General features: G+C 44.3%; 2 protein-coding genes and 1 long non-coding RNA gene across 10 annotated transcripts in view; 1 reads left to right on the forward strand and 2 right to left on the reverse strand.

Annotated features, from left to right (window-relative positions):
• GLT8D2 (glycosyltransferase 8 domain containing 2) overlaps nucleotides 1-11,452 on the reverse strand; it is a 38,055-nt gene extending 26,603 nt beyond the window's left edge. The window contains exons 1-2 of one of the 3 annotated variants that reach the window (XM_070507174.1): nucleotides 11,098-11,394; nucleotides 7,401-7,501 (exon numbers count right to left, since the gene is read on the reverse strand). Coding sequence is in view for 1 of the 3 variants with exons in the window: in XM_070507175.1 (XP_070363276.1) it covers nucleotides 11,098-11,203 (106 nt within the window). In the remaining 2 variants the exon portion in view is untranslated. Of the gene's footprint in view, nucleotides 1-7,400; nucleotides 7,502-11,097 lie in introns of all 3 variants that reach the window. The other 2 variants (XM_044746081.2, XM_070507175.1) reach the window with 2 other exon arrangements.
• A 608-nt stretch (nucleotides 11,453-12,060) lies between these two features.
• LOC139045057 (uncharacterized) lies at nucleotides 12,061-22,031 on the reverse strand. Of its 3 annotated transcripts, none has more exons than XR_011502666.1 (3): nucleotides 14,394-22,031; nucleotides 13,827-14,016; nucleotides 12,061-13,680 (listed from the first exon to the last, which is right to left on the reverse strand). It is a non-coding gene; the product is annotated as an uncharacterized lncRNA (long non-coding RNA). The 3 variants fall into 3 exon arrangements; XR_011502668.1 differs by having other exon boundaries at nucleotides 12,062-13,453; XR_011502667.1 differs by having other exon boundaries at nucleotides 12,062-13,394; nucleotides 14,394-22,018.
• A 37-nt stretch (nucleotides 22,032-22,068) lies between these two features.
• Nucleotides 22,069-26,548, forward strand: part of HCFC2 (host cell factor C2) — a 77,237-nt gene continuing 72,757 nt past the window's right edge. For 2 of the 4 annotated variants that reach the window (XM_044746058.2, XM_044746054.2), the window contains exons 1-3: nucleotides 22,125-22,332; nucleotides 23,800-23,948; nucleotides 25,130-25,290. In XM_044746058.2, coding sequence (XP_044601993.1) covers nucleotides 22,170-22,332; nucleotides 23,800-23,948; nucleotides 25,130-25,290 — 473 coding nt within the window. In that variant the 5' untranslated portion in view covers nucleotides 22,125-22,169. Of the gene's footprint in view, nucleotides 22,333-23,799; nucleotides 23,949-25,129; nucleotides 25,291-26,548 lie in introns of all 4 variants that reach the window. The other 2 variants (XM_070507169.1, XM_044746053.2) reach the window with 2 other exon arrangements.

Consider the following 26,548-nt stretch of genomic DNA (forward strand, 5'->3'; position numbering starts at 1 on the left):
CTCTTCTTCTGCTTAGCATGATTCATTTGGGGTTCATACTCGCTGCTGAGCCTATCAATAGACTGTTCCTGTTTATTGCTGAATAATGTTCCATTGGAAGGATGTACCACAGTTTATTTATGTATTTACCCATTGAAGGACATCTGAGTTGTTTCCAGTGTTTTGTGATTATGAATAAAGCCTCTGTAAACGCTTGTTTATAGGTTTTTGTGTGATTTTAAGTTTTCACTTCTCTACAGTAAACACTTAGAAGTGGGATTGCTGGGCCATTTGGTAGACGTGTGTTTAACTTTATAAGAAACCGTCAATCTGTTTTCCTAAGTGGCTGTATCACTTTGCATTCCTACCAGGAATCTAAGAGAATTCCAGTTGCTCTGCACTCTTGTCGGTGGTTGGTATTGTCAGTACTTTTTATTTTAGCTTTTCTGATAGGTGTATTTCACTGTGGTTTTAATTTGCACTTCCCTAATGACTACTGATGTTGAGCATCTTTTTATGTGTTTATTTGCCATCTGTGTATGGTTATGATAGTCAATTTTAGGTGTCAACTTGATTGGGTCAGGGGTTCCCAGATATTTGGTCAAACATTATTCTGGGTGTTTCCGTGAGGCTGTTTTTGGATGAGATTAACATTAATTTGGTAAACTAAATAAAGAAGATTGACCTCTCTAATGTGGGTGGGCCTCATCCAACTAGTTGAAGTTCTGAATAGAACAAAAAGGCTGACCTTTCCCTGAGTAAGAGAATTTCTCCGGCCTGACTGCCTTTGAACTGGGACGTTGGCTTTTTCCTACCTTCAACTCAAACTAAAACATATGCCCTTCCTGGATCTCAAGCCTGCCAGCCATCAGACTGGATCTTCACCATCACTTCTCCTGGTTCTCAGACCTTCAGACTCAGACAGGAACCACACTACTGGCTCTCTTGAGTCTCCAGCTTGCTGTCTCACCCTGTAGATCTTGGGTCTGGTGGGTCTCCATAATCACATGAGCCAATTCCTTATAACAAATCTGTTTGACATACATATATGTCCTGTTGGTTCTGTTTCCCTGGAGAACCCTGACTACAGGTTTACACAGTGAAGCATCTGTGTAAATCTTTTGCCTATTTTTTATTTGGGTCATTTTCTTATTTTTGAATTGTGTGAGTTCTTTACATATTCTAGATACAGATCTTTTGTTGGATATGTGATTTTCAAATACTTTCCCCCAGTACATGGCTTGTCTTTTCATTCTCTTAACAATGAATTTTGCAGAGCAAAAATTTTTAATTTTGATAATGTCAAATTCATCAATTTTTTTCTTTTATGGATCATGCATTTGGTGCAATATCTAAAAACTTTTTGCCTAACCCTTGATGAGTTTATTCTATGTTTTCTTCTGAGAATTTCGTAGTTTTATATTTTACACTGACATTTTGAGTTAGTTTTTGCATATAGCATGAGTCATAGGTTAAAGTCCATTTTTTTAGCATTTGGATATCCAGTTGTTCAAGGACCATTTGTTGAGAAGATGGTCCTTTCCATTGATTGATTTTTTTTTTAAAGATTTTATTTTTTTTCCTTTTTTTCCTCAAAGCCCCCTGGTACATAATTGTATATTCTTAGTTGTGGGTCCTTCTAGCTGTGGCATGTGGGACACCGCCTCAGCATGGCTTGATGAGCAGTGCCATGTCTGTGCCCAGGATTCGAACTGACGAAACACTGGGCCACCTGCAGCAGAGCACGCGAACTTAACCACTCGGCCACGGGGTCAGCCCCTCCATTGACTGATTTTTTCTTTAATATTTCATTCCAATTTCAGGGTGTCCAAAGGGAGACTTGAGATCTGTCAAGGAGTTTTAATATAGAGGATTAAGTGTGTCCCAAAGAAGGGAGAGAGGGCTCAACCCAGGTTTTGGATTCTCTCCAATACTTTCTCCCAGGAGAATTATAAATCCGGATAGCCATCAGTCACTAAAAAGTGACTTATATCATCAAATAAAGATTCAGCAATGTTCTCAAAGTGGCACCAGGCTTAAGGAGGCAAGACAAGGACTGATAACATCGTGAAAAAGTTTCAACCAAACATTTCCCCACATTCAAATCCCACCTTTGCACAATATTTGTGCCCTCAAGTCCAAGAAAGCTAACGAACTCCCTGTTCTTAAAATACACCTGTAACAACTCTGCCTCCTGGTTGTCCCAGTTCACAGCTTACCTATGTGCTTATTACAGCACCTGACACATTCATTAGAAGAAGCAGCGGGCACGAAGAGAAGCAGAGGACAGCAGGGCAGGTTTGATGAAAAAATTAACTTTAAGTATTAGAAGAGAACTTGATAAAATTCATTTTAGTCTGAAAATTTTAAATTCAAGTTTGTCCCATTTATATGTTCATTCACTTCTTTGTGGCATTTTGCCAATCAGCCCAGATGCTGGAAACCGACATCCTTTATCTTTTTTTTTTTTAAAAAAGTTAATTCTCTATAAATAACAATTTGTGTTGAAAACTCAAAGTTTATTTTAAAATTAAGTTGATCCTTCTTCATTATGGTCCTTCAAAGGGACTTCTGAACTTGACGTTTGATTGGAGGCAGCAGTCGGCAAACAGGGAATATAATAACCTTTAGAAACTGGCCACACGACAGAGAGACAGCCTGCGGGAGGCAATCAAGACAGAGGGGATGTCAGAGTACCAAGCTTCTTCGTGAAACAAAGAATTGTGAGGGCTTGCTGGCAGTGGTCTAGGGAAATGCGTCAACAGGAATCTGATTCAAGTCTTTGATTCACTGTGAAGACCAGCTACAATGTCCCTTTTATTGTCCCAGGATATACACTCTATACCCAGGAGCTGATTGCATCCGCCTCTGTACCAGGGAAAGAATCGTGTTGAAACAGCACATTACTTAGGGTCCTTTTGCGATTGGTTTCAGGTACTGCTTATCTATTTACGATTTTAGATGGCAAGCATTCAGCTAACTTTTCGAGATGATGTAAGCCTAGAATGGTCTTTGGCCGCATGCCCCCATGCCCTCCCCCCACCCCTGCCATGAAGGAAGGCCATCTAGTACACAGGAGGGAATGAGGGGAAGAGCGGAAGGATTTGAGCTCGAGTCTCTGATGTCACCTCTTCCCTGGGTGTCCCAGTTAGCCATGGCAAGAAATTCCCCTTTTTTTCCTTAAATTGCTTTGAAATGAGGTTCAGTTTCTTGCAAACAAGAGCCCTTACAAACACATTCCCTGTGGGCAGAATGGTGGGGACACACGGGGAGAAGCTTGCTGGGTCTAGATAATAACAATAGCTACCATTTACTGAAAGCTTAATTTGCACCCAGCTCTATGCTGACCATTTAGATACATTATCTCCTTTAATCTTTACAACACTTTTCAGGTGGATCTATTACTATCTCCATTTCGAATGAGGAAACTGTGGCTCAGAGAGGTTCAGTAACTTGCTCAAAATGACACAGCTAGGAAATGGCAGAGCAGAGATTTGAAATTAGGGCTCTCTGACTTCAAAGCCTATGCTTTTTAACCACAAGGTGCTGAAGCTCTTGAAGGGCCAACTTGGCTACCCCAGGAAGCAGGTGACAGATGTCACTGTGCACTGATGAGGTTTCACAGCTCACAGGCAAGGTTGATCTGCTTGCCCCTGGGTGCCGGGCTGCCATAACTACTGAAATCATGCCAGAAGCAGAGAAATAGTAAGTGCTGACTCCTCTGAGAAGTGGGCTCGTATTTCCCCTGTCCAGCATGCTGCCAACTCTAAAATTTCTTTAAGATGACACAAGAGGTTTCAGGAAACTGACAACGACACATCTAATTACAAGGCACAGCAGTGGTGAACCAAGGAGGGAAATTTCTGAAGAAGATTCCTGTAGGAAAGCTTCTAAGCCACTTTTAGAATACAAGGCAGGAGTGGGTTCCTTGAGAAGGATGTACTTCCAAAAGAAAGCCTATTTTATTTAATTTAAAAAAGTGAAATTGTATAAAGATCGGCATGCCTGATTGGCATCCTTCTCTCCCTCGTTACAATTTCATCTCATCTCTGATGGTGGCATGTCCTGTCTAAGCTGCTGTAAATTGGTGTTTCTGGCACTTGTAGTCAAAAGCATTCTAATAGATTAAGCAAGTGCTCGAGAAATGCCTGCAGCTCCTAGACAGGAGCTGACCTTGGGGATTTGGTACAGGGAGCGGAATTGTCAAGAGGTAGGAAACTGATGGAGGAAGTCAGGGGCAAGAGCTGGCGGGAATGGAGGGAGGGACAGCTTAAGAATGCAAAGAATAAGAGGCAGAGACCTGGGGCCAAGAGCAACGGGAATGTCTGGGGCAGAGCCTGGGAGAGCATCTTCTGGGTTAACACGGTTCCTGCCCGCAAGGAAATGCACCGCAGGATTCACTCCCATGCAGGGCCAAGGCCAGGTGCCCGGGTGGTGCAGACCACCTGCCAGCTCTCTGCTCCTTTGCACACTTCTTACACGTGGCCTGGAGGACTCCACACTCGCCGGCTTTTCTGCCACCTTTCTCACTGCTCATTCTCAGTCACTTTCGCTGGTTCCCTCTATCTCCTGAACTTCTAAACGTTGGAACACCTCGGCAGTCAGTGCTTGATTTCTTCTCTTCTCTCTCTAAACTTTCTCCTTAAGAGGTCTCAACCCATCTCATAGCTTTAAATACCATTCACACTCTGACAACTCCCACATAACTCTCCCCAGCTCAGACCTCTGACATAAACCCCAGATTCCTAAAGTCACCTGCCCACTTGGCATCTCCACTTGAAGACATCCACCTATCCAAAACCGAGCTCCTGATATTTCCCCCAAAACAGGCACTCCCATAATCTTCCCAGCTCCATTAATGGAGACTCCATTTTTCTAATTGCTCTGGCAAAATGAACTTGGAGTTATCCTCGACCCCTCTGTGTCTCTCGTTCTCCATACACAGATGGACAACAAATCCTGTCAGTTCCACCTTCAAAATATATCCAGAATTTTCACCACCTGCCCTGCCTCTATGCTGGCCTGATCACCGTCATCCGTTGACTGGATTATTCTGCCTTTGTCTCCTTTTAGCTGATTTTCAACAAAGCAGCCAGAGGGAGCCTGTTAAAATATGAGTCATATTATGTTATTTTCTGTTCAAAACGTTCTAAGGCCTCCCTGTCTCTCCCAGAGTAAAAGCCGAAGTCCTTACAGTGTCCTGCAGGATCTCACACGACCACACGAGCCTCCTTGCCAGACATTCTTTTGACTCAGAGCCTTTTACATTCACTGTTCCCTCCACCCGGCATGCTGTTCCCTCCACCTGGAAAATTCCTTCCAGATATTCACGTGGCTCACTCCTTTACCTCCCTCAGACTCTGAGTCAAAAGCCCCGAACCCCAACAATACATAGAATACTTCTCCTCAGCAATTACCAGCACCCAACAGGCAGCCTATTTTGCTACTGGTTTATCATCTGTGCTCTCAATGACAGATTATAAACTCCATGAAGGCAGGGCTTTTGGTCTGTTTTGTCCATTGCCAGATGCCCAGCACAAGCACCTGGCGATATAAACCCTCACAAATACTTCCAGACTGAAGGAATGACTATCTGACCCTCTCCTCTAGGACATTGCCCAAGCACATCCAACCTCGGATTTCACAACTGAAACCAGCACCTCCCCCAGAGAAGCTCCTCCTCCAGTGTCCTCTGAACCTCCTCTTCAACTTCTCCCTCCTAATCCCTCAGTCAATCACTGCCTCCTACGAGGTCACCTCCCAAGTATTTCTTCAGTCCCTCTCCTTCCTTTCTTTCTTTTTGTTTTTTGAGGAAGATTAGCCCTGAGCTAACTACTGCCAGTCGTCCTCTTTTTGCCGAGGAAGCCTGGCCCCGAGCTAACATCCGTTCCCATCTTCCTCTACTTTATATGTGGGATGCCTACCACGGCATGGCTTTTGCCAAGCGGTGCCATGTCCTCACCCGGGATCTGAACCGGCGAACCCCGGGCTGCTGAGAAGCGAACGTGCAAACTTAACTGCTGCGCCACCGGGCCGGTCCCCCATCCCCTCTCCTTTCTAACCTGCCTCATCTCACTCGCTCGCTGACTCTGCAGCAGCTTCCCGCCCGGCCCTCCTGCCTTAGAATTTCTGCTCCCTCTCCTTTGCCAGTCTAGCTTTGGCACAGCTGCCAGAGTGACTATTTTTGTTGTTTGATAAGTACAGTAAATTAATTTGAAATATACATGTATTTTGAGTATCTTTAATTTTATGTTCAATTTTCCTTTTCTTCTTATCAACTAAAATATTTCAAGTCTACCAAAAAGTTGAAAGAATGAATTCTCATATACCCTACGCCAGATTCGCCAATTGCTTACATGCTGCAATATTTGCTTTATTTCTTATTTCTCTTTCTCTCTCTGATATCTATCTATCTATCTATCTATCTATCTATACACATCATGACATTCACCCCTAATTACTTCACATCTGAAGAACAAGGACATCCTCCTATATAACCACAATGCCATTATCACACTCAGGAAAAATAAAATAACGATAATTTTAAAACATCCAATAAGCAGTCCACATTCAAATTTCCCCCATTATCCCAACATCATCTTTGATAGTTTCATTGTCATGACTTCAGTTTCTTTTACTCTTGATCAGTCCCACCCCACCCACACTGCCTTTTTAGTTTTCATGACCTCAATTTTCTTGAAGAAGACAAGCCAGTTGTCTTGTAGATTTCTTCTGACGATTTGCAACACAATTCTGAGTGCCCCTTTCTTGCCTAAAGCCCTTCATTAGAACCCCACTACCGAAAGGTTAAGGTTGGAGCTTACGATGCCTGTAGGTCCTCCGTGCTATGCCGTCTGTCCAAGCTGAACCACTTGAAGGTTAGCCTCCAGCCCTCCACGGTCCTCCACACCCAAGTCTATGCTTTTTTGCCTCTGGACTTGAGTTCCTGCTGTTCCCTCTGCCTGGAAGGAACAGGCAGAGGAAGGAACACCCTTTCCCTTCCTCCTCTTTCCCCAGTAAATTGTTCCTTGTGCTTTAAAGATCCGCTTCAGGCATCACCTCCTTCAGGAAGTCTCTCCTGATTGCCCTGCCTTGACGTTCCCCTAATCACCACTCCCGTCCGTATCCCTGCACTCAGAACACTGTGTTCTAGCATCATGGGTGTGCCTGTCTCCTCCACTAGATCAGGAAATGACTTAAGAAAGGGACTGTGGCTTACCCACCTCTGTGAGCCTCAGTGAATGTGTGCGGAATGAATGAGTGAGAAACAGGAGAGAGGAAGAAAGAGAAAGAGGCTCTTGTTCTGCTCTTCAATCCCAGGAAGAAAGGGGTCAGCATACCTTCACTAAGGAAGAAAGACAGAAGGAGGAGACAGATGGTCCCACTCCAGGAATAAAAGCACAAGACTCTGGTTTTCTTACCTGCTTCTCTCTTCCCATCACACATCAAGGAGCCCCAGAACTGTGTCCTCTGTACCCTTATCAACTTTCCTAGGCTGAGTGACTTCCGTGTTGTGGTTTCCCTGTAGTAATAAACAGTCAAGCACGTAGCATTAAAGAGCCTGTAGGCTTGTCTTGAAGACAGCAAGAAAGACAGAGCTGGGGAATCACCTCAAAGCCAGCGTTAGAGGAATTCCCTAGGAAGGTACTGGATGGTGGCAGCTTCAAAGAGGGGAGAAAAGAAGGCTGAGGTCATAGGGCTTGTGACTGGGAAGAAAAGGAGAGCTGAGGGAATTGGTCTGGACCTGAGAAGTGTCCGTTAAGTTTAAAAACAGGCCCCTGAAGACCTTGCATAGGGAGCTGTTTTACCAGATGCCAAAGAGTTTGGGCCTGTAGCCAAGTCTGGAAAGAATGTTTTAAGACCTGGCAGTGGCTAAGGGGATTAGCCCTGCTGTGGAAGAAAGGCAGAAGTGGGAAGGACTCCAGAAAAATATTGCAAAAAGCGGAGCCCCTAGGTTTTATTTCACATGCCAACTCTAATCAGTTGGTAGGTGCTTTGGGTATTGCTAAATTGAGAAGGAATCTAAAGCCATCACAAGACTCAGTAAGAAAAAGAAAGAAAGAAAAGAAAGAAAGGAGAGAAAAGAGAAAGAAAAGAAAGAAAGAAAGAAAGAAAGAAAGAAAGAAAGAAAGAAAGAAAGAAAGGAGTGCTGTGATTGATTAATTATGTCTGCCATGGGTTCAGGTACAGAGGATGGGAACGGACCTGGGAATCAGAGGGGAAGATAAAAGAGAGAACTCCTAAAAGATACTGTTGAATGACTTAAATCCATCAGGGAATGTGCCTGAGTGGAAATATCCTGGGCTTTGTCATTACACAGAGCTGACTTTGAAACCTGATTCTGCCCTATTTCTTAGCTGTGCAATCTTGGGCAACTTATAGAAGCCAATCTGGAAAATGGGATGTTCTGCAGATTAAATTAAATAACCTATAATAATAATAGGTAACACTTGCATAGCAATTTCTATCTTCCAGGCGTTGTTCTAAGACCTTTACATATATTAATTAATTCAATTCTCACAACAACCCTATAAGGTTATTATCTCCAATTTGCCAATGAGGAAATGGAAGTTCAGGGAGGTTTAGAGACCTGCCAAGGGTGACACAACTAATGAGGGGCAGAGCTAGGATTCGCAGGCAGGCAGTCTGGCTCTGAGTTCATATTCTTAACCAGCTTCACAGCTACTACAGCCAACTACTTTCCATGGCTGACTGTTATCACTATGTGTCCAGCGACTGACATAATCTCTGTGATTTAACTTAACTCCATAAGACTTTAACCCTGCAGTTCGCACCTGCATAAAACACATTTAATAGAGCCCTTCATCTTAAACCATGTAAGCTGTAGAGTCATGAACAGGACAATAGAACGAGCTCACCAGAAGAAAAGAGAGAGAGAGAGAAAAAAAGAACAAAATCAGAACTCAGGAATCTGGTCTCTAAGAACATCTCTGGCTTTTTTGGGTTTTGCTATAGCATGAAAGGTTTACTCAAGATCCACCAAGATACACAGGACAGGGAAGCCCGATGAAGGCGCCTTCAGTTTGTGGAGGACCCATTCTGCTTTTTCCTGTGTTGGAAAGAGGCATTCTTTCACAAAATGTGTCAACAAGCTATGGCTCCTGGCTTTTATATAAATTTCTATAGGAACATAGCCAGGCTTATTCTTTGATGTTTTGTCGATGGCTATTTTCACACTAAAACAGCAGATCTGAGTAGCTGCAATGGAGACCACAGAGCTTGCAAGGCCACCTATCTGGCCCTTTGAAGAAAAAGTTTGCTGATCCCTGCTGTCCCCTTGAGGCCAGATTTTCCATATCTCAACATGGCACATGTGATCAATCTTATGCCCTTAACTAGGGAAGGAAGAACAAGATGTCCCCTTGCGTGTTCACCAGGGGAGGTATGAAGTAGGATGTTCATAAGAGAAACCAAATAAAAACAGATGTGGCCAGAATAGAATATAGTAGAGTGCGCTCTGAGATGTGTTGATCAATGTTACGTGATAAAATCATTCATGGGTCAACTGGGAACCAGTCTGTTAAACAATCGCAAGCAGATTTCTCTACTGCAGGACTTCTCAGGACCTTTAAAAAGCCATTATGCTTTCTGAGATTTCTAAGAAGGTGATATAGTTCACAGAGCACTTTTTTCCCATGGGACTATCTTCTTCAGAACATTCTTTGGTAAATACTGAAATAAAAGGTGGCTTTAGAATCATGCTCCCTGGGAACTAGAAATGAAAACTATGAGGGCGTGGCTTAATAAGCATGTCTTTCTCTCATCAAGGAAAGAGGGAGAACAAAAAAGAAACAAAGGGAGCCAGAGTGGAAAAAAAGAAAGAGAGGCATTTGAAGAGAGGAAGGAAGAAAGTAGGGCCCTGGAGAGACAGGATGTGAGGACACAAGGAACACTTGGATGACCGGAGTCTCAGAGGGAACACGTGTCAAAAGCAGGGCTGCGCCCCAATGCAGGAGGTGTGGTCACTTTCACCATCGCCATCCTCATCATCAGCACCACCAGAGACGCTAACCTTCCCTGAGGCCTCACTACCCTGCAGATCCTGAGTCACGTCCTTTAGACATAGGATGTCCCTTAAGTCCTGTTTTACAGATGAGCAAATAGAGTCACTGACAAGTTAAATAACTCACCAAGAGTCAAACCTTATAAAGCTTATATGCGGGAGTGCATAGATTCAACTCTGTGAGTCTGACCCCAGAGCCCACGTTCTCACCACTGCCCCGCACTGCTCTCCGTCTGACCACATTAGATGAAGGACTGGGATTCCGTTACATAACACAAAAAGGATACTGTACAGAAATGCAACACCGAGCCATTTGGAGAAAAAGACAAAACAAACAAACCAATGTCATTTTGGATATTTGGCTACATAAAACCAAACAGCTAGAGGACTAATGTTTTTCCACAGCACATCCAGATTTTTAGATATCATCATATTTTCTTCCTCTCTCTCTTTTTACTCTTGTGTTAACTATCCCGTCTTAACTCATGTCACAAGTTATACATCAGGCTTATCCAATGTATTACATTTGCTCATAAAGTGAACATAACAAGACAGTTTTTGAGTGTTAAAAAGCATTTTCAACCCAAACACTATGACTATTGTATTTACAATAAGCCTCATTTAGATTTCCACAACTGTCAGTTCCTCTTTCGGGGGATTGCTGCCCTCAAAACAGCCTAAGACAGATTCTGAAAACATGAATCACAGCTCAATTAAATCTTTAGTGGCTCAGAAACTTACCTGCATTAAATGCTAGCGTTTGTCTGCGTCCTAGCTAACCGCTGATTTCCATGCTGAAAATCTGATGCAAAGAGTACACTGTTTGGGGTGGGGGGAGGGGTTGAACCCCGGTCTGGAAAAGCAGTCCAGGCTGTGAAAAACTTGCACACTGAGTATTCTGGATTTGCTTCCATGGCAAAAAAAGTTTCCGTTGAAACGCTGCAAACATGGGCTAGGGGCTCTTGAAGGCAAAATTTGTGTGGGACAATCTACCTCCGATTTGGTTTTTTGAATCTATAGCAAAAGAAAGGAGCGCTCCAGGCGGGCCAGGGTCGAACGGAAAGGCTGCCACGCCGCACGTAAATTTCTGTTACCTGGTGAATGGTGACGGCTGGGCTTTGGGCTCCTCGGTCCAGAAGAGCTGCAGGGCAGAGCGTTCAGATCGTGGCTGGCCGCGGGCTGCTGCCCTTCACAATACATCGGCTGCTTCTAAGATCTCATTGGAAATCCTACAGGGCTGGAGAGCCCCAAGGCCAATATAACGTTTCCAAGAGTATTCCTCCCCCTCCCACCCGCCTTTGCTTGCGTTGACTTGGAGCGGCTCGGGTTTCTTCCACCCCTGCGCGGAGCAGCTGGGACTCCAGGCGTTGCGCTGGCAGCGTGAGGAGGCCCCGAAACCACTTCCAGATGTGCTTGGCAGGCCGGCTGGGATGGGCCAGACTTCCTCTGGCATCCCCCTCCACCGGCAGTCTGTGTGCATATCATTTCCAAAACAAGGCTGCTCTAGAGGAAAAGATTCAAAATCTGAGAAAAGTAAATGCTTGGAGGGTGAATTTCTACCACACGTTGGGTCTAAGGTAAACTTTGAAATGGCAGAAGTGAAAAAATTAAGTTCATGCTGATTTTAAGAACATCTTCCTGTTAGCTAGCTTCTCCTGAAATCTCCTAGTCATTAAAATGCCAGCATCCCCAAATCAAAGCCGGGATAAGAATGATGGTCTCATCCTAGCAAGGCAGTGATAGTGGCAGAAGTTTCAAGATGGTGTGTTTTGTGCCTGAACACAGAAAAGAATAAGGCGGGGAATCAACCCCACCCAGCTCTGTGCTCTTCTGTGTTTCTGCCATTGAATCTCAGAAACCCAGGGAATGTGTTAGCGCTTTGCCTGGGATCACAGAATTTATTTCTGCCATGGCTTCTCTCCCTAGTTCCTATAAGGAAATGAGGACCCCTCTGCTCACAACCTCTTTCTAAAGCGGTGTTGCCCAATAGAAATGGAATGCAAGCCACATGGTAATTTTAAATTTTCTTGTAGTCACTTGAAGAAAAGTACAGAGGTAAAATTCATTTTAACAATATATTTTATTTAACCCACTAGATACCAAATATTATTTCAACATATAATCAACATAAAACATTATTAACTAGTCATTTTACCTTCTTTTTTGTGTGTGTTAAGTCTTTGAAATCTGGTGTGTATTTTATACTTGCAGTACATCTCAATTCAAACACTAAATTTCATCAGAAACGATATGTATTTAGGTTTCATAAAATTTACAGTGTAAACAATAGATTCACATATTCAGGTTGTTCCAAGCACACTTAACAATTTTCCAATAACTGAATCAAGAATCGGTTTTTCAATTTCAATTCATTTAAACTAAGTAAAATTTAAAATTCAGTTCCTCAGTGGCACTAATCACAGGGTAAGTACTCAGTAGCCAGCGTGGCTAGTGGCTACTGTATTGAACCATGCTGCTCTAATGGATTGAGTGGGGTTTTTTCAGACTCGAACTTGGAGAGTGGGAGTATCCCGAATAGCTTCCATTTGTATAGAACTTCCAACATTGACAAAGCATTTTTGCATCTATTTCGTTTTATTCTCACGACATTCCTTTTAGGTAAATTGAGCAGATGTTTTTGCCCCAATCTGCAGATGAGCCAGCTGAGGCTGTGAGCAAGTTAAAGTCTAAGTTCCCAAAGCAAGTTACTGATGAAGCCAGGACTGCAATTCTCGTTCAGCACTTCTCAACTGTTCCTTACTTGTTTCAAATACTAAGATTTTTGGCTGCAGCTCTAGGGTTTTATTGCATCCACAGTTACTGCATTCTTCTCTCGGTCATCCTTCAGCATCATGTCACTGTTTGTATAGAAATAAACTGGCTGCCCTGGCGGCATTCCCTTATATACTCCTGTTAAAGTGCTCACACAATCCAGCAAGTGTGTCATTTTTCTTTGGGGCAGGCTTGACATTATGCTATTCCTCTTCTCTCTTTCCTCCCAGCAAGTTGTATTCTGTTTTAACCACAGCACCATTCAATGTTGTCGCTAACAGGCATGGTAGTAAGATATTTATCTTTGGTGGCAGCAAAGATACTTTGTATACATTGATCCCCTGTGGGAAGCCAGAAGGTTCAGTGGCTCTAAGTCCTCCTGCTCCAGTCCCATTGTACCCACGTGAGCAAAAATATCAACATTTCCTGGCTCAGGGCTTGCCGCTGCCCTCCCAGAATTATGTGCTGTCAGGAGCATCAGGAGAGGCCCTCAGACGTGTCCCAAGGCATCGTGGTGGAAAGCTCTCCAAGCTGGCCTATTCCAGCTTCCTCCAAAGACTGGGTTTTCTCCCCTTTGCATCTCTCATGCACTTGCAGAATGTCTGCCCCAGTGTAGGAGCTGGTGAATAAGCAGGTTCAGAGAGTATGACAACCAAAGCCCCAAGAGGGAACTCAGAACTGAAATAGGAATCACATTGTTTTCACAGACTCTGCTTGCTATTCAGATTAATTTCCACATGGACCCAAATCTCTGTGGTCATTATTCTCTGTACACTTTCCCCCTGGCCCCCTCTGTCTCCAACCTCTGATTCTTTCTCCTTTATTTCTGCTGGGCCATGTTCTGAAGATGCAAGAGGCTTACTATCTATGACCTAGATTTCCACATTGTACGCACAGATTGTTCCCTGGGGAAGAAATGAGAAGAACTGAAAGAGACACAGGATGTAAGAGACACGCTGATAAGTGCTGTGGCTACCAGCATGGGCTCTGCAGACAGACAGACCTAGGTGTTTGCTCAGGTATTAAAGTTACACATTACTGAAAACCTCACCTTCAGTTTCCTTGTCTATAAAGTGGGGAAGCCTCACAGGACTGTTTGAGGCTTAAAAGACATCATGGGGGCTGGCCCAGTGGTGTAGCAGTTAGGTTCACAGGCTCTGCTTCGGTGGCCCAGGGTTCACCGGTTTGGATTCCAGGCGTGAACCTGAGCACCACTTATCAAGCCATGCTGTGGCGGCATCCTATATATAAAACAGAGGGAGATGGGCACAGATGTTAGCTCAGGGCCAATCTTCCTCAGCAAAAAGAGGAGGATTGGTGGCAGATGTTAGCTCAGGGCTAATCTTCCTTAAAAAAAAAAAAAAAGGAAAAGAAAGACATGCACATAAAGCACTCAGTAAGGGCTCAATATATCGTTATTATTAGTATTATTGCCCAAAGACACCCCAAGGTAAGAACTAGGGAAAGAAATTGTAACAGTATGTTATTTGTAACTTTAAAAAAATCTAAATGAGTTATATGATGTTGCTGGGCCTACTTCTTCTGTGGCTCTGCTTCTTCCCTTCAAATAGAAACACTCTTTCATTTGGGGCAGTAATTGCCAGTTAAAAATACTCACCTGTCAGACCTCCTGCAGCCAGAGCGCCATGTAAGCAGAAGTCAGCTGTTTGTGACTTCCTAGAAAGCTGCTGTTCTCCTGGCAAAGGGCTGTTTGGTGCCTTTTGCCCTTTCTTCCTACCTGACATCCAGCCTTGATGCCTGGAGGTGGAGTAGCCATCTTGCAGTTCTGCGGAGAAAAGGCCCACACTGTGCTGGGGTACGTGGCCACACCGCTGTACACAGAGATTGCAGTGTTGAATCAGTCAGGGCCCTGGCAGGACACAGATGGCTCCCTCCAGCGGGCTAATGGTGGAGACTTTGAAGAAAGGCACCATTTGAAAAGATGTAATTGGTATTAAGGAAACATGGTTAAGAGATGGTGCAGTAGCCTGGGGTTAGCAATTGCTGGAGCCGTTACGACCTCTAGCCCTGAAGGGCAAGGAAAGGAAGTAACTACCAGAACTGGGAGAAAGTAGCTGTATGGACAAGGCTATCCCACAGGAGCAGCCTGTGTTGACCCACACAAAAGGGACTAGGGGGCTAATTACCCCAACCTTACAATCTCCTATTGGGGGTGCCTCTCATTGGCCAAACCCAACGGGAAGTCAGAAGGCAGGAGAGCTCAAGTGAGGTAGCACATTTAGGTCAGCTTCTCAGGGCACTGAATAAGGTGAAGAAGAGTGGAGAGTAGAGCTGTGTAAGCAAATGGAAAATGTCCTTGCACAACGTGGCTGGGGTCCCCTGCATTGCGTGACCCGGCAGCCCTCCCTTGTTAAGGAGGGCAGAGCAAGAACATAGGAGGAGCCTAAGTCTCTGATGGTGCTGGGAGCCACCATAGCAGCCCTGAACTACTTGTGGAACATCTAACTATGTGAGGAAAATGAACGCTAATGTGGTTAAGTCGATTGGTCAGGTCTCAGGTATATGCCTGAAGGCAGTCTCATGTGATCTCTATGCATTTTAAATTTGTGATATCATTAGTCAACACAATGTATATCTGAGTCATTATTATTCCATGTTTATTTCTAATTAGTTGAAAGTAAAATGTTCATCATTTCCTCTTCCCCAATAGACCTGCCTTGGCTGAGGCATTACTTTGTAGACAAGGTCTTAGATAAAATCTACTAAGGCTGATAAAAGTAACTGAAGAAAAGGAGGAAGCATTCTATAGCAGCAGTGAACCTCTACACTGGGTCACGCTGACAAGCCTCTATTTATTGCCTCTGTCTCCCAGGGCTGGGCTCCAAGATCACCCACGTGGGGCAGCAAGTACAACTATAGGAGCCTCGGTTACCCCTCTTTTGCCGGGTGGGGCTCAGTGATGGGTCATCTCCTTGTCCAGAGCCCAGGTGCTCCAGACTCTTCCCTGCTACCCCCTGAGCTGCAGCCATTGCTCCTGTACCTGACTCTTTGTACCTGGGGTCCCTCTCTCCCACAGGAGATGACTGTTTTTCTTCCTTGGCTCTTGTGCCAATTCCCTGTTCTGGCAACTGGAGTAGGCTCCACCTGGCCTAGAGTTCTGCCTTGCTCTTGCCAACTGCCTTCTCCAAGCCTTGGCTATGGCTCTAGCCAAGACCCATGGCCAGAGCCTTGCGATCTGTGAACACACACCATCTGCTTCCTTCATCTCGGGAACAGTGCCTGCCCAGGCTCTCTGCTGTTGAGTTCTGCCTACCTGTTGGCACTCCCAAACCCCTACTCAGACCTCTGCCAATAAGCCCTTGGCCTGAGTCCTCAACTGAGATTAAGGTATCCCTTGGACATGGCAATTTACACTCTTGGCTGAAAGCACAGCGCTGTCTGCCACCTCCCAGCACCAGCCCCTCCTTCTCGGGCTGACTCCTCAGTGGCCTGTAGCTCAGGAGGAAGAGCAGAAACAGTAGCAACAAAATGAAAATGATGATGATGTTAGAACTAAAACAATCTACTACTTCCTACAGGCCAGGCATGGCATCAGGGCAGCACCGTCCTTGCTTTGCATGGCAACAGCACAAATTTCAGTTACCCTGGTTTAGTTTAAAAACATCGGTCTCCCAACAACACAGTTCAAATCTGTTACCACAGTATATTAACTGTGAGTAGTTACACAAGTACAAACTTTGTTGCTAGCTTTTTAGTCCACAAAATTACTATGAAATAACAGATCCACATCATGACCAGTGACCAATCATGTCGCTTCTTTGACAGTCTGTCAGTGTTTGGTCTCTGGACATCTGTTACTCAGTTTATAGACAGACAGCAAAGCATGTAGTCGTGTTGTTTCCTTAATTCCCAGTGATAAACCCATGTGATGTTTACAAAAATGGATACTAGAGAGAATTGGCCAACAAAGATAAAAGTGTGGCAAAGAAACCAAAATGATAATGGCGGGAGTGACGTTCAACTCAAAGGTAAATGGAGGGAGAGAACAAAGAGCTGGCCTGGAGATGATACGGCCACTATTCAACTCTAGATTGCAGCCAGAAAAATTTAGTGAAGGTGAATTTATGAACATAAATGAGGAAAGTGGTTTCTAAGAGAAGGATGAAGATGTTCCAGAGGAAGTGACACAGGCAAAAAATTCACATTAAAGGAACTCTCAAAGATATTTCATGACATTGAAGATGCAAAGGATAAAATATGGGAAGCTGATCAAACTTAGAAAGGAGTGTGACAATGTGCGATGGCACAGAAAAGACGCTCACTCCATACAGAAGGTTATGTGATAAGGCAGGCACCGCTCCAACTACTCTTGATAAGTTTTACACAAAAAACACATTTAATTCTCAATGTTTCTAATGTTTTAAATTACAATATAACAAATAAATATTAGGTCTACTCATTTTTTCATTTCCTTAGATATTTAAAACCAACAGTAAGAGAGTTTTAAATATTTGGACAAAAATGTTTAAAGATCACAGAACAACTGTGCTATTTCCCATTGAGAATTAAGATTGCTTTGCAGAGTTTCAACTTGCCTGTTCATTCTGCAGAACTGCATAAGCACGCAAAGCAAGGGCTGCCTGGACTCAACATGCATTATCTCATTTCATCTTCAAAATAACCCTAAGAGATAGATGCTATTATCATCCCCATTTTATAGACCAAGAATCTTAGGCTCAGAGAGGATAAATAACTTGACCAAGACCACAGCTAGTAAATGGCTAAGACAAGTGGATTCTGACTCCCATGATCTTGACCCCTATGTGATATTTTGAGTGCAGGTATATGATAGGTGTTTGATACAGGGGACGGCAGTGAAGGAGAGAAAGTGGTGAGAGATGCAGGTACTTTCTCTAATGCAATCTCAAAAGGCTAGGACTGCACTGTCCAACAGAGCTTTCTGTTTTCTATTACATATTTATAGATTATGAACATTTATATAATCTATAATCTAGAAATATATTCAATCCTAGTATATATGTAAATCTGCATGTACTTCTGAGTCCGTCTTTTCTTGATCCTCCAGGATCCTGCTCCATCAAGTTTCAACTCTCCCTGAGGCTGGCCTAGTTGCTTAGCTCAACCAACTCTCATTTCCAACCTTATTCTTCCTTGTCTGCTTTTCGTTATTGAGGGGCTGAAAACAAACAAACAAAGGACCACTTTCCCAGGCGCCTGTAGCCACCCTCCTGCAAGATGACCCCCAGTGTCTGCTCTCCTATTCTTTCTCTGTAACAGAATCTTGACTATTAGCTAGGCACGTGGCCATTCTGAATAAAAACTACATTTCCCAAACTTCCTTCAACTAGCTGTGGCTTTGTGATTAAACACTGGCTTATGAGATGTAAGTAGAAATAATATGTATAATTCCAGAATGTGTTCTGGAGAGGGGAACATTCCTTTCTCTCACACTTTCCTGCTAGCTGGAATGTAGATGCAATAGCTAGAGCTAGAGCAGCCATCTTGGACCATGACTTGGAAGGAAGAATTCTTTTTTTTTTTTTGGAAGGGGGAATTCCAATTCATAAAGTCTACATATTCCTGAGGACTTGGTGAAATAGAGCTGCCACTCTGGCTTTGCACTGCCACCTCCAAAATTCATTTACATGGGAGAAACATAAACCTTTAAAGCCATTTTTATTGGGTATTTCTTCACTACAGCTAAGGTAATCTTAATTTACCAAATGCCCCAGTTCTGGGTAACGAAACCTAAGAGAAGTGTGCTGGATGGCTTCTGGGCAAGATGCTTTCCCTATCCTGGCTGTCCTCTTGCTTCATGCCTTTGGGCATGGTTGTATGAAGACACAATGCCCAGAGCTGCAACAGCCTTCTTACGACCACAAAGGAAAGGTCAAGAGAAATTCAGAACCCTACTTAGAACCGTGACACCACTGAGCTGCTGAACTAACCCTGGACCCACCTACCTCAGATTTCTCGTGCAAGATAAGAGCCTTATCATTCAGCCACTGTGTGTTGGATATTCTGCTACTTGTGAGAGAAAGCATTTCCAAATGACATATTCTCTTGTGATGATCTGAGTGTTTACGTCCCCCCCAAATTCGTATGTTGAAATCCTCACCCCCAAGGTGATTGGATTAGGAGATGGGGCCTTTGGTATTTTGGTGCTTAGGTCAGAGGGTGGAGCCCTCATGAGTGGGATTAGTGCCCTTATAAAAGAGGCCCAGAGTGCTCCCTTGCCCCTTCCACCATGTAGGGACACAGCGAGAAGTCAGTAGTCTGCAACCTGCAAGAGGGCCTTTGCCAGAACCTAATCACGCTGGCACCCTTCTCTTGGACTTCCAGCCTCTAGAACTGTGAGAAACAAATTTCTGCTGTTTATAAGCCACCCAGTCTGTAGTATTTTGTTCTAGCAACCCAAACAGACTAAGGCATCCCTTTTGTTTCTTCAGTCTTTCCTTTTCAACTGGATGCTTCTCCTGGGCCCACGATCATGCTCAAGTCTCATCCCATGCAAAAAAGTAAGAACAGCTTGTCCTGTATCCATTTCTCCCCTCCAACCACTTGTCTTTCCTTCCTTTCATCGGCAAGTCTCTGTAAAAAGAACATTATACATGTTATCTGCACTTCCTTAGTTGGTATTTGTTCTTCAATCTTCTCTGGCTTCCCTCCTCCCACTCCACTGAATATTTTAATCTAGGCCATAATAACCTCCTAATTTGCAAATCCAACAGACACTTCATTTCTCTCTTCTCTGACCTCTCTATTGCTTTTGGCTTTGACAACCACTTCCGCCTCTGTGAAACCCCCTCCACCTGTGGCTTCTTTGACATCACTTCACCCAGTTCTCTTCTGACCTCTCTGGCTACTGGTTCTTCATTTCCTTCCTGGGTGCCTCCTTCTGTCTTTACCTCTCAAATCTTGGCTCCTTTGGGGAGCTATTCTGCCTCACTCTTCCCTTCTACACTCTCCTCCCAGGTGATGACTTCCATTCCTGTAGTTTCAGAGATTGAAGGTGGCTATCTTGAGAACTGGGAACCTAATTCTAGACTCCTCACTTAAACAGAGTGGAGTCAAAGCTGCTCTGGTAAAATATCTCTCCCAGTGGATTAAGCACTTTGTCACGGATTGAACTGTGTCCCTCAAAAGGATAAGCTGAAGTCCTAATGTCCAATCCCTGTAAATGTGACCTTATTTGAACATAGGGTCTTCGCAGATGTAAACAAGTTAAGATGAGGTCATTAGGATGGGCCCTAATCCAATATGGCTGGTGAACTTATAAGAAGAGAAGAGACACAGACATACAGGGACACCACCATGTGATGCTGGCGACAGAGACTGGAGTGATGCAGCTACAAGACAAGGAACACCCAGGATTGACGGCCACCACCAGAAGCTAGAAAGAGGCAAGGAAGCATCCTCCCCAACAGGTTTCAGAGGGATCATGGCCCTGCTGACACCTTGATTGTGGATTTCTAACCTCTAGAACTGTGAGCCAACAATTTGTATTGTTTTAAGCCACACGGTTTGCGGTACTTTGTTACAGCAATCCTAGGAAACTCCTACATGCTTCCTCCATTATACACACTTCCTGCAGCTCCTTATCTAAGCAGCCAGTTGTAACTTGTAATCTCTCGTCTTAATATTTTCCCTTCACCTTTCCCCTAGTTCAGGGATTTTCAGATTTTCAAATACCATAAACCAGATTTATTTTGTTTTTTAATCTGAATATCAACAGCGGGTTTGCAACTTTTAATTTTGCTCTTAGTCTTTTGCTGGAAGAGCATTAAAGAAACAGCTACCACCTACTTACAGCATCATTCATAAATTTAGGACATTTTAACACTAAACCCTCAGAATAAAGTACAGTTCTTTAAATATTTTAAGTTTTATGAAAAACTCATTGCTTTATCCCAACTTTTCCAGTATCGTTTCAGATACACAACAGCTTTGTAACAGAAACATTTAAGAGCCCACATTATGTATGTGACCAAAAAAATATTAATACATAAATATTCATAGCTTCCTTTCTTTGTTCCCAGCCGCCTTCCCCCTCCCTTCCCAAATTCTCTTTGACCATAATATCAAATTGGGGTAATAATCAGTGAAAGGAAGAACTCGAGAAGAAGGAGCTGGAAAGAACAGTGAGAATTCCTTTTAAAAAGGTAGAGGATCACCTCTCAAAAGAAAGTTTAAATGGATGAGAAGGTAGAAAGGTTTGAAGGAGTTGGCGGAGCGAGGATGAGCTACGCATAGGAGAGAAATTGAAAATAATAAGATGAGGAAAAAGGCATTTTAGGAAATTTGACGTATGCTGTGTGTATTACCCCTTCTGTACTTGCTTGAGAATGTGAGTTAGGGACTTAAACTGTTTTCACTTTTTTTTTCCTGCTGGATTTGTATCTCTTTCAGGGCGAAGGCGTAGGACCAGATCACAACGCAGCCCCGCCTTAATACATTTACGAATGACTATGACTAGAGGCAGTATCGCATAATGGTTAGGGGTAGGGGATTCTGGAATCAGAAGCCCTGCGTTTGAATTCTGGTCTCAGTCCTTTTCTGCTGTGTGCCCATGGGAGAATGACTTTACTTCTCTGTGCCTTATTTCCCCACCCACGAAAGACAGATAACAGTACCCAGTTCACTGAATTGTTGGGAGGATCACACGAATTAATTAATACATAGAAGGGAAGTAGGACAGCGCTTGTCAACGGAAGACCTTCAAATATTAGCTAGCAATAAAACAGAAATCTATATATAATCTTCCACCTGCTTAAACAAAACAAAACAAAAAACCCTTCGCGGCTCACCGTTCCTAAACTTCTTGGCCTGGCACCCCCCCTACCCCCCCCCAAAACCTGATCTGCCTGATGTGCCTTTGCAGGCTTAGCTGCGACCTTCCGTGCGGCGTTCCGAGCCACAGGCGGCGCGGCGTGGAGTGGTCCAGCCTGCCTCCCTCCCGAGTTCGCCGGCCTCCCGACGCTGCGGTGCCCGGGGCGCGCCCGTCCCCGCGCTCCGGCACTCCGAGCCTCCACACGGGCTTTTCTCCGTCTACATCGTCATTGTTTCCAGGGTCTGACTCGCCCGCACTACCTAGATGCTCAATTAAAGCGTCCCTAAAGGAAAACGCTGCACCTTCTCTCGCAAAGACAAAACGGGGGCCTCTGAGTGGGCAGGGGAGACTTGGTGGGTAGGCAATGTCCTTCCACCCTAAAACCCGTTGTCCCGGGGGCCCGGGCCGGTCACATCGCCCGGAGGTGGGGGCGGGGCTCCCCCGAGGCCTCCAGCCTTGCCCCGGGCGCCGCGGTCATGTGACCCCGGCGCACAGCTGGAGGCGGGGCCCCGCCCTCCCCCGGGAGCGGCGGCGCCCGAGCGGGCGCGGTGTATTGTGGGCAGAGGGGCGGGGGTTGGGAAGATGGCGGCTCCCAGCCTCCTCAACTGGAGGCGGGTTTCCTCCTTCACGGGGCCGGTACCCCGCGCCCGGCACGGACACCGGGCCGTGGCCATCCGGGAACTGATGATCATCTTTGGTGGGGGCAACGAGGGCATCGCGGACGAGCTGCACGTCTACAACACGGGTAGGCGCGGCGGCCTCTGTTCGGCCCCGCCTGCGGGAGCCTCGGAGGGGGAGGGGAGGCGAGGCGGCGGCCGCGGCCCTGACAGCTGTCACCGCCGGGTCACTGCCTCCTCGGGCCGGCGGCGGGAGCGCGGCTCGGCCGGGCGGCCGCGGTCCGACCGTGTGGCGGGCGGCGGCTCCGTTTCCCCGGGGCCCGCGGGGCGGAACCGGCCCCGAGCGGGGCGCGCCGGCCGTCGGGCAGGCGGTCCGAGCCCCCCCGCGCCGCCGCAGCCCTGTTGGCAGACGGAGGCGAGAGAGACCGCTTCCACCGGCCTGGGCCTCTTCCCCAAGTCTCGCCCGCTCCGGGGCTCCGAGATCCCTCCCCTGTCAAACACTTAAAACAACTCCAAACCGAAGCTCCTCCGGGCCTTTCCCGTCGTCGCCTTTCTTCCTTAAGGAGAAGAGAACCTGGGGGGCGGGGGGTGAGGAGGGGCACAAGAGGCCTTCTGGTACTCTCATCCCCAGTACAGCCCAGGATCTGGCAGGTGCCAGTCCAGACTTTTGCCCTGTGGTAGCCCTCTTAGCCGGCGGGGAAGTGCTTCGTCCGGGTGAGCCGGACGCCTGTCTCTGCATAGTCGGGTGTGTGTCCCCAAACTCCGCCGGGCAGCGCGGGGACAGAGGACTGTCCCCTTGAGCACCGCTGCAAATCACAGGTGCCCCTGGGCGGGGAGGCCCTGCTTTTGAGTACCTCCGAGGGATGGCAACGAGGTTGGAATTTCATTTTCCCCACTTGTAAATGCGCCAGCTATCATGAGAAAGCTGTTCCCTTGTTGTAAGGCTAGTTGCTGGATTTGGGGTCTATGTCATGATCACTAATTTTTCCTTGACTTTGACCAACCTACTTAATCATAGTGGACATTTAACGGTTAATAAAATAGTGGAGTAGGGGACATTTTATTTTTTTCACCCTCTCCCCCTCCTGGCACCCCAGCATATAAAGTTAAAAAGTAATTTGACCATTTGGTATGGTGTAAAACTCCTAGTTTTGGAATAAGTTAGACCTAGTTTGAATTTTGCCCTGCCCGTAGCCCAGGATCAGTGCTAAAGTTACTAAACCTAAGTGTCAGATCTTCACTTGTGAAATGAGGACGATGATACTTACCAAGCAAGGTTTTTGTAAGAATTAAAGGATATAGGTCAGGGTTTTTCAAGAGCAGCACTCTTGACCTTTTGAACCAGAGAATTATTTGTTGTAGGGGGCTGCACTGCACGTTGTAAGATGTTTGGCAGCGTCTCTAGCTCTACCCACTAGTTGCCAGTAACACCCCCCTTACTCTAGTTATGATAACGAAAAGTTTTTAGTTTGCCCTTGGGGGGCGAAATCATCCCCCATTAAGAACCACTGATTAGATGATACATATAAAGTGCATATTCATAGTCTGCGGTGACTGTTGATTATAATTTATTTTAATTTTATTTTGGCAACTAGTTACAAATCAGTGGTTCCTACCAGCTGTTAGAGGAGACATCCCTCCAGGCTGCGCTGCCCATGGATTTGTCTGTGATGGTACCAGAATATTAGTGTTTGGGGGAATGGTTGAATATGGAAGATACAGCAATGAGTTATATGAGTTACAAGTAAGTCTGTTTCAAATTTTTTATCTCAATCTGAAGCTTTATTAGTGATATTGGTCATACTTCTTAGAAAGATTGCAAAGCATTTCATTAACATACTTAAAATAGTGTGAGGTTCACATTTTATAGTTTCAAAGAAAATGTTTCCACCTCACTAAAAAGCCAACGTTTCTAATGTAAGTCTTTTTTCAATACCCACTGCCACATTTGTTACATTAGGATTTCTGTTAGTATCGATTGTACATGTTATGTGTTTAGGCTTTTGTGTCTCAGTGGTTGTTCTTCAACTTTAGCCTGCAATAGAAGCCTGGCGAGAGCTTATGAAAACAGATTGCTGGGGCCTGCCCCTAGTTTCTGAAGCAGTGTTGTGTGTAGCGGGTCTCCACCATTCGCTTTCCTACCAAGTTCCCACCTGCTGCTGCTGGTCCCCGGACCATAGTTTGAAAACGTCTGCCTTAGTTATAGAAATTGTTACCCTCACACTAATAATCATTCCCCCCCCACCCCCCCCCACCCCCCCGGCAATACATGCATAAGAGAGGTAACAGTTTCCTATATCCTTTCTAAATTTGACTCTCTACTAAACCAGACTCGGAGCCCTCTGTGACAGCCCTAGTTGAATTTTCCTCCTGAACTGTGCATATGTTGCCAGTTCTGTGATCATGAGGGCATCTGGTAATTGGCAGATATAGGTGGATTATACCTATTTATAAGCAACTCATTTCAAAAATAGTTTTAGATAAAGAAAGAATTCATAGTCGGAGAATGAGTTTTGGAGTTTGGTTTGATAAATGATCTTTCTGCTTATTTAAAGGTTAAAATATATACCATTCATGGATTACCTAATTTCAGAAAATAAGAATACATAAATTACATTAATATTAAAGCCATACGTGATATTTAATTTTTCATTTGGAAAATATTTTGGAACTGTTAATGTTTATTATTATAAACTTAGTTTGCCATTGTGGAAATCTGTGAATAAGGAAGACTAGACTGAGTTTTTATTGGAACATTTATTTTAATTCCAGAAGTTATCTGCTTACTTGTCATTTTTCCCAAAAGTAGATTATTGGAGCCTTCTGATTGGATTCGGATTAAAATGTATTGGTGTGATGTTACACTACTGATGATATACGAATGCTTTCCTTATTTTGTCTGAGTGTATTTATTCTCTTTTTTAGGCAAGTCGTTGGTTATGGAAAAAAGTGAAACCCCATCCCCCTTCTTCTGGTTTACCTCCTTGTCCTCGGCTTGGACATAGCTTCTCTTTATATGGTAACAAATGCTATTTGTTTGGTGGCCTGGCAAATGAAAGTGAAGATTCAAACAATAATGTTCCCAGGTATGCGGACTCTTTCAGACCAAATGCTTATTTTATGATTTAGATTAAGAACGTTTAATTGCTTCCATCTTTAGTTATTAAGAGGGAAGAAACTTAGTCTTTTGCATTTAAACCTAACAATGAACAAATTTGTGTGCATTTGTGTTTTCCTTAGTCCCTGGAGTATATATATATCTGTTTTCAAGACTCTGCCTTTTCTAATCAGAAACCATCTTATTAAATTGATGTTAATATACCTGCTTGTAGCAATACGTTTGTATATATTGAGCCATAACATATTTTAGTTAAGTCATAAATGATAATGAAAAGCAACTAATGGTTACTTTTCGCATTAGGTTTCTCTGGGAATTTGGTGACAACAGTCTGACTATAAAATGAAGGCCATCATTTTCATTTTTCATACAGGAAGCTGTTAGAGTGGTTCACACAAGCAAATACTTTTTGAACTAATCCCCTCCTCCTTTTTTGAAACAGAATTAATCACTACCTCTTTTCTTTTCACATAGCGTTTTGATCACGTTGTCGTTATAGCACTCAGGGTTTGGAGATTTAGAGTCCAAAGGGCTGTTTTCTGATACACTGATTACCATGTGTGTCCTTTAGTGGAAGTAATCTAAGCCTGTTTTCCTTCACTGTGAAATGGGAGGGACCTTACAGTGTCATTATGATGGCTAAATAAAATCGTTGGCATAATTTTCAAAGCACTTTCTAATTGCTATCAGCATTTAGTCCAATAGTTGTCATCACCATGATAGTGTGTCCTTTTACCTACATTCAATGGATGTTAGAGTCTTAGCTTTTTTTCCCCCAAAAAACTTTTAAAAATAAGATATACTAAAACATCATGGAAAATTTGGAAACTGGAGAAAAGGAAAAAAAATTATCCTACCACACTAATCCAGATACTTTTACTTTTAGTACATATCTTTTTTCATTTTTCCATTAAACAGATTTTTTCAATACAAAGTTCTAAAAATTCAAGAAATTAGAAAGAATGTAAAGTTCTTTCTCACGGCATCACTGACCTCCGACATAGGCAAACACATAATTCAATTTGATATGCATCTTTTGGGTCCTTTTTCGTGTAACACTTTGTATTAGTCAGTTTTCGTTAGATTGTTATATATAATGGGAAAGCTTCTCAAATTTGTGCTGCTTGAGGGAGCATTAGATACATGTGATGCTTTTTAAAGCCTCTGATGAAAGCTAGCACGTTCATTTCTGTTCACATTCCGTTGGTCGAAGGAAGCCGTACTGC

The sequence above is a fragment of the Equus asinus genome, chromosome 4 (assembly GCF_041296235.1).
Source record: "Equus asinus isolate D_3611 breed Donkey chromosome 4, EquAss-T2T_v2, whole genome shotgun sequence".
NCBI lineage: Eukaryota > Metazoa > Chordata > Mammalia > Perissodactyla > Equidae > Equus > Equus asinus.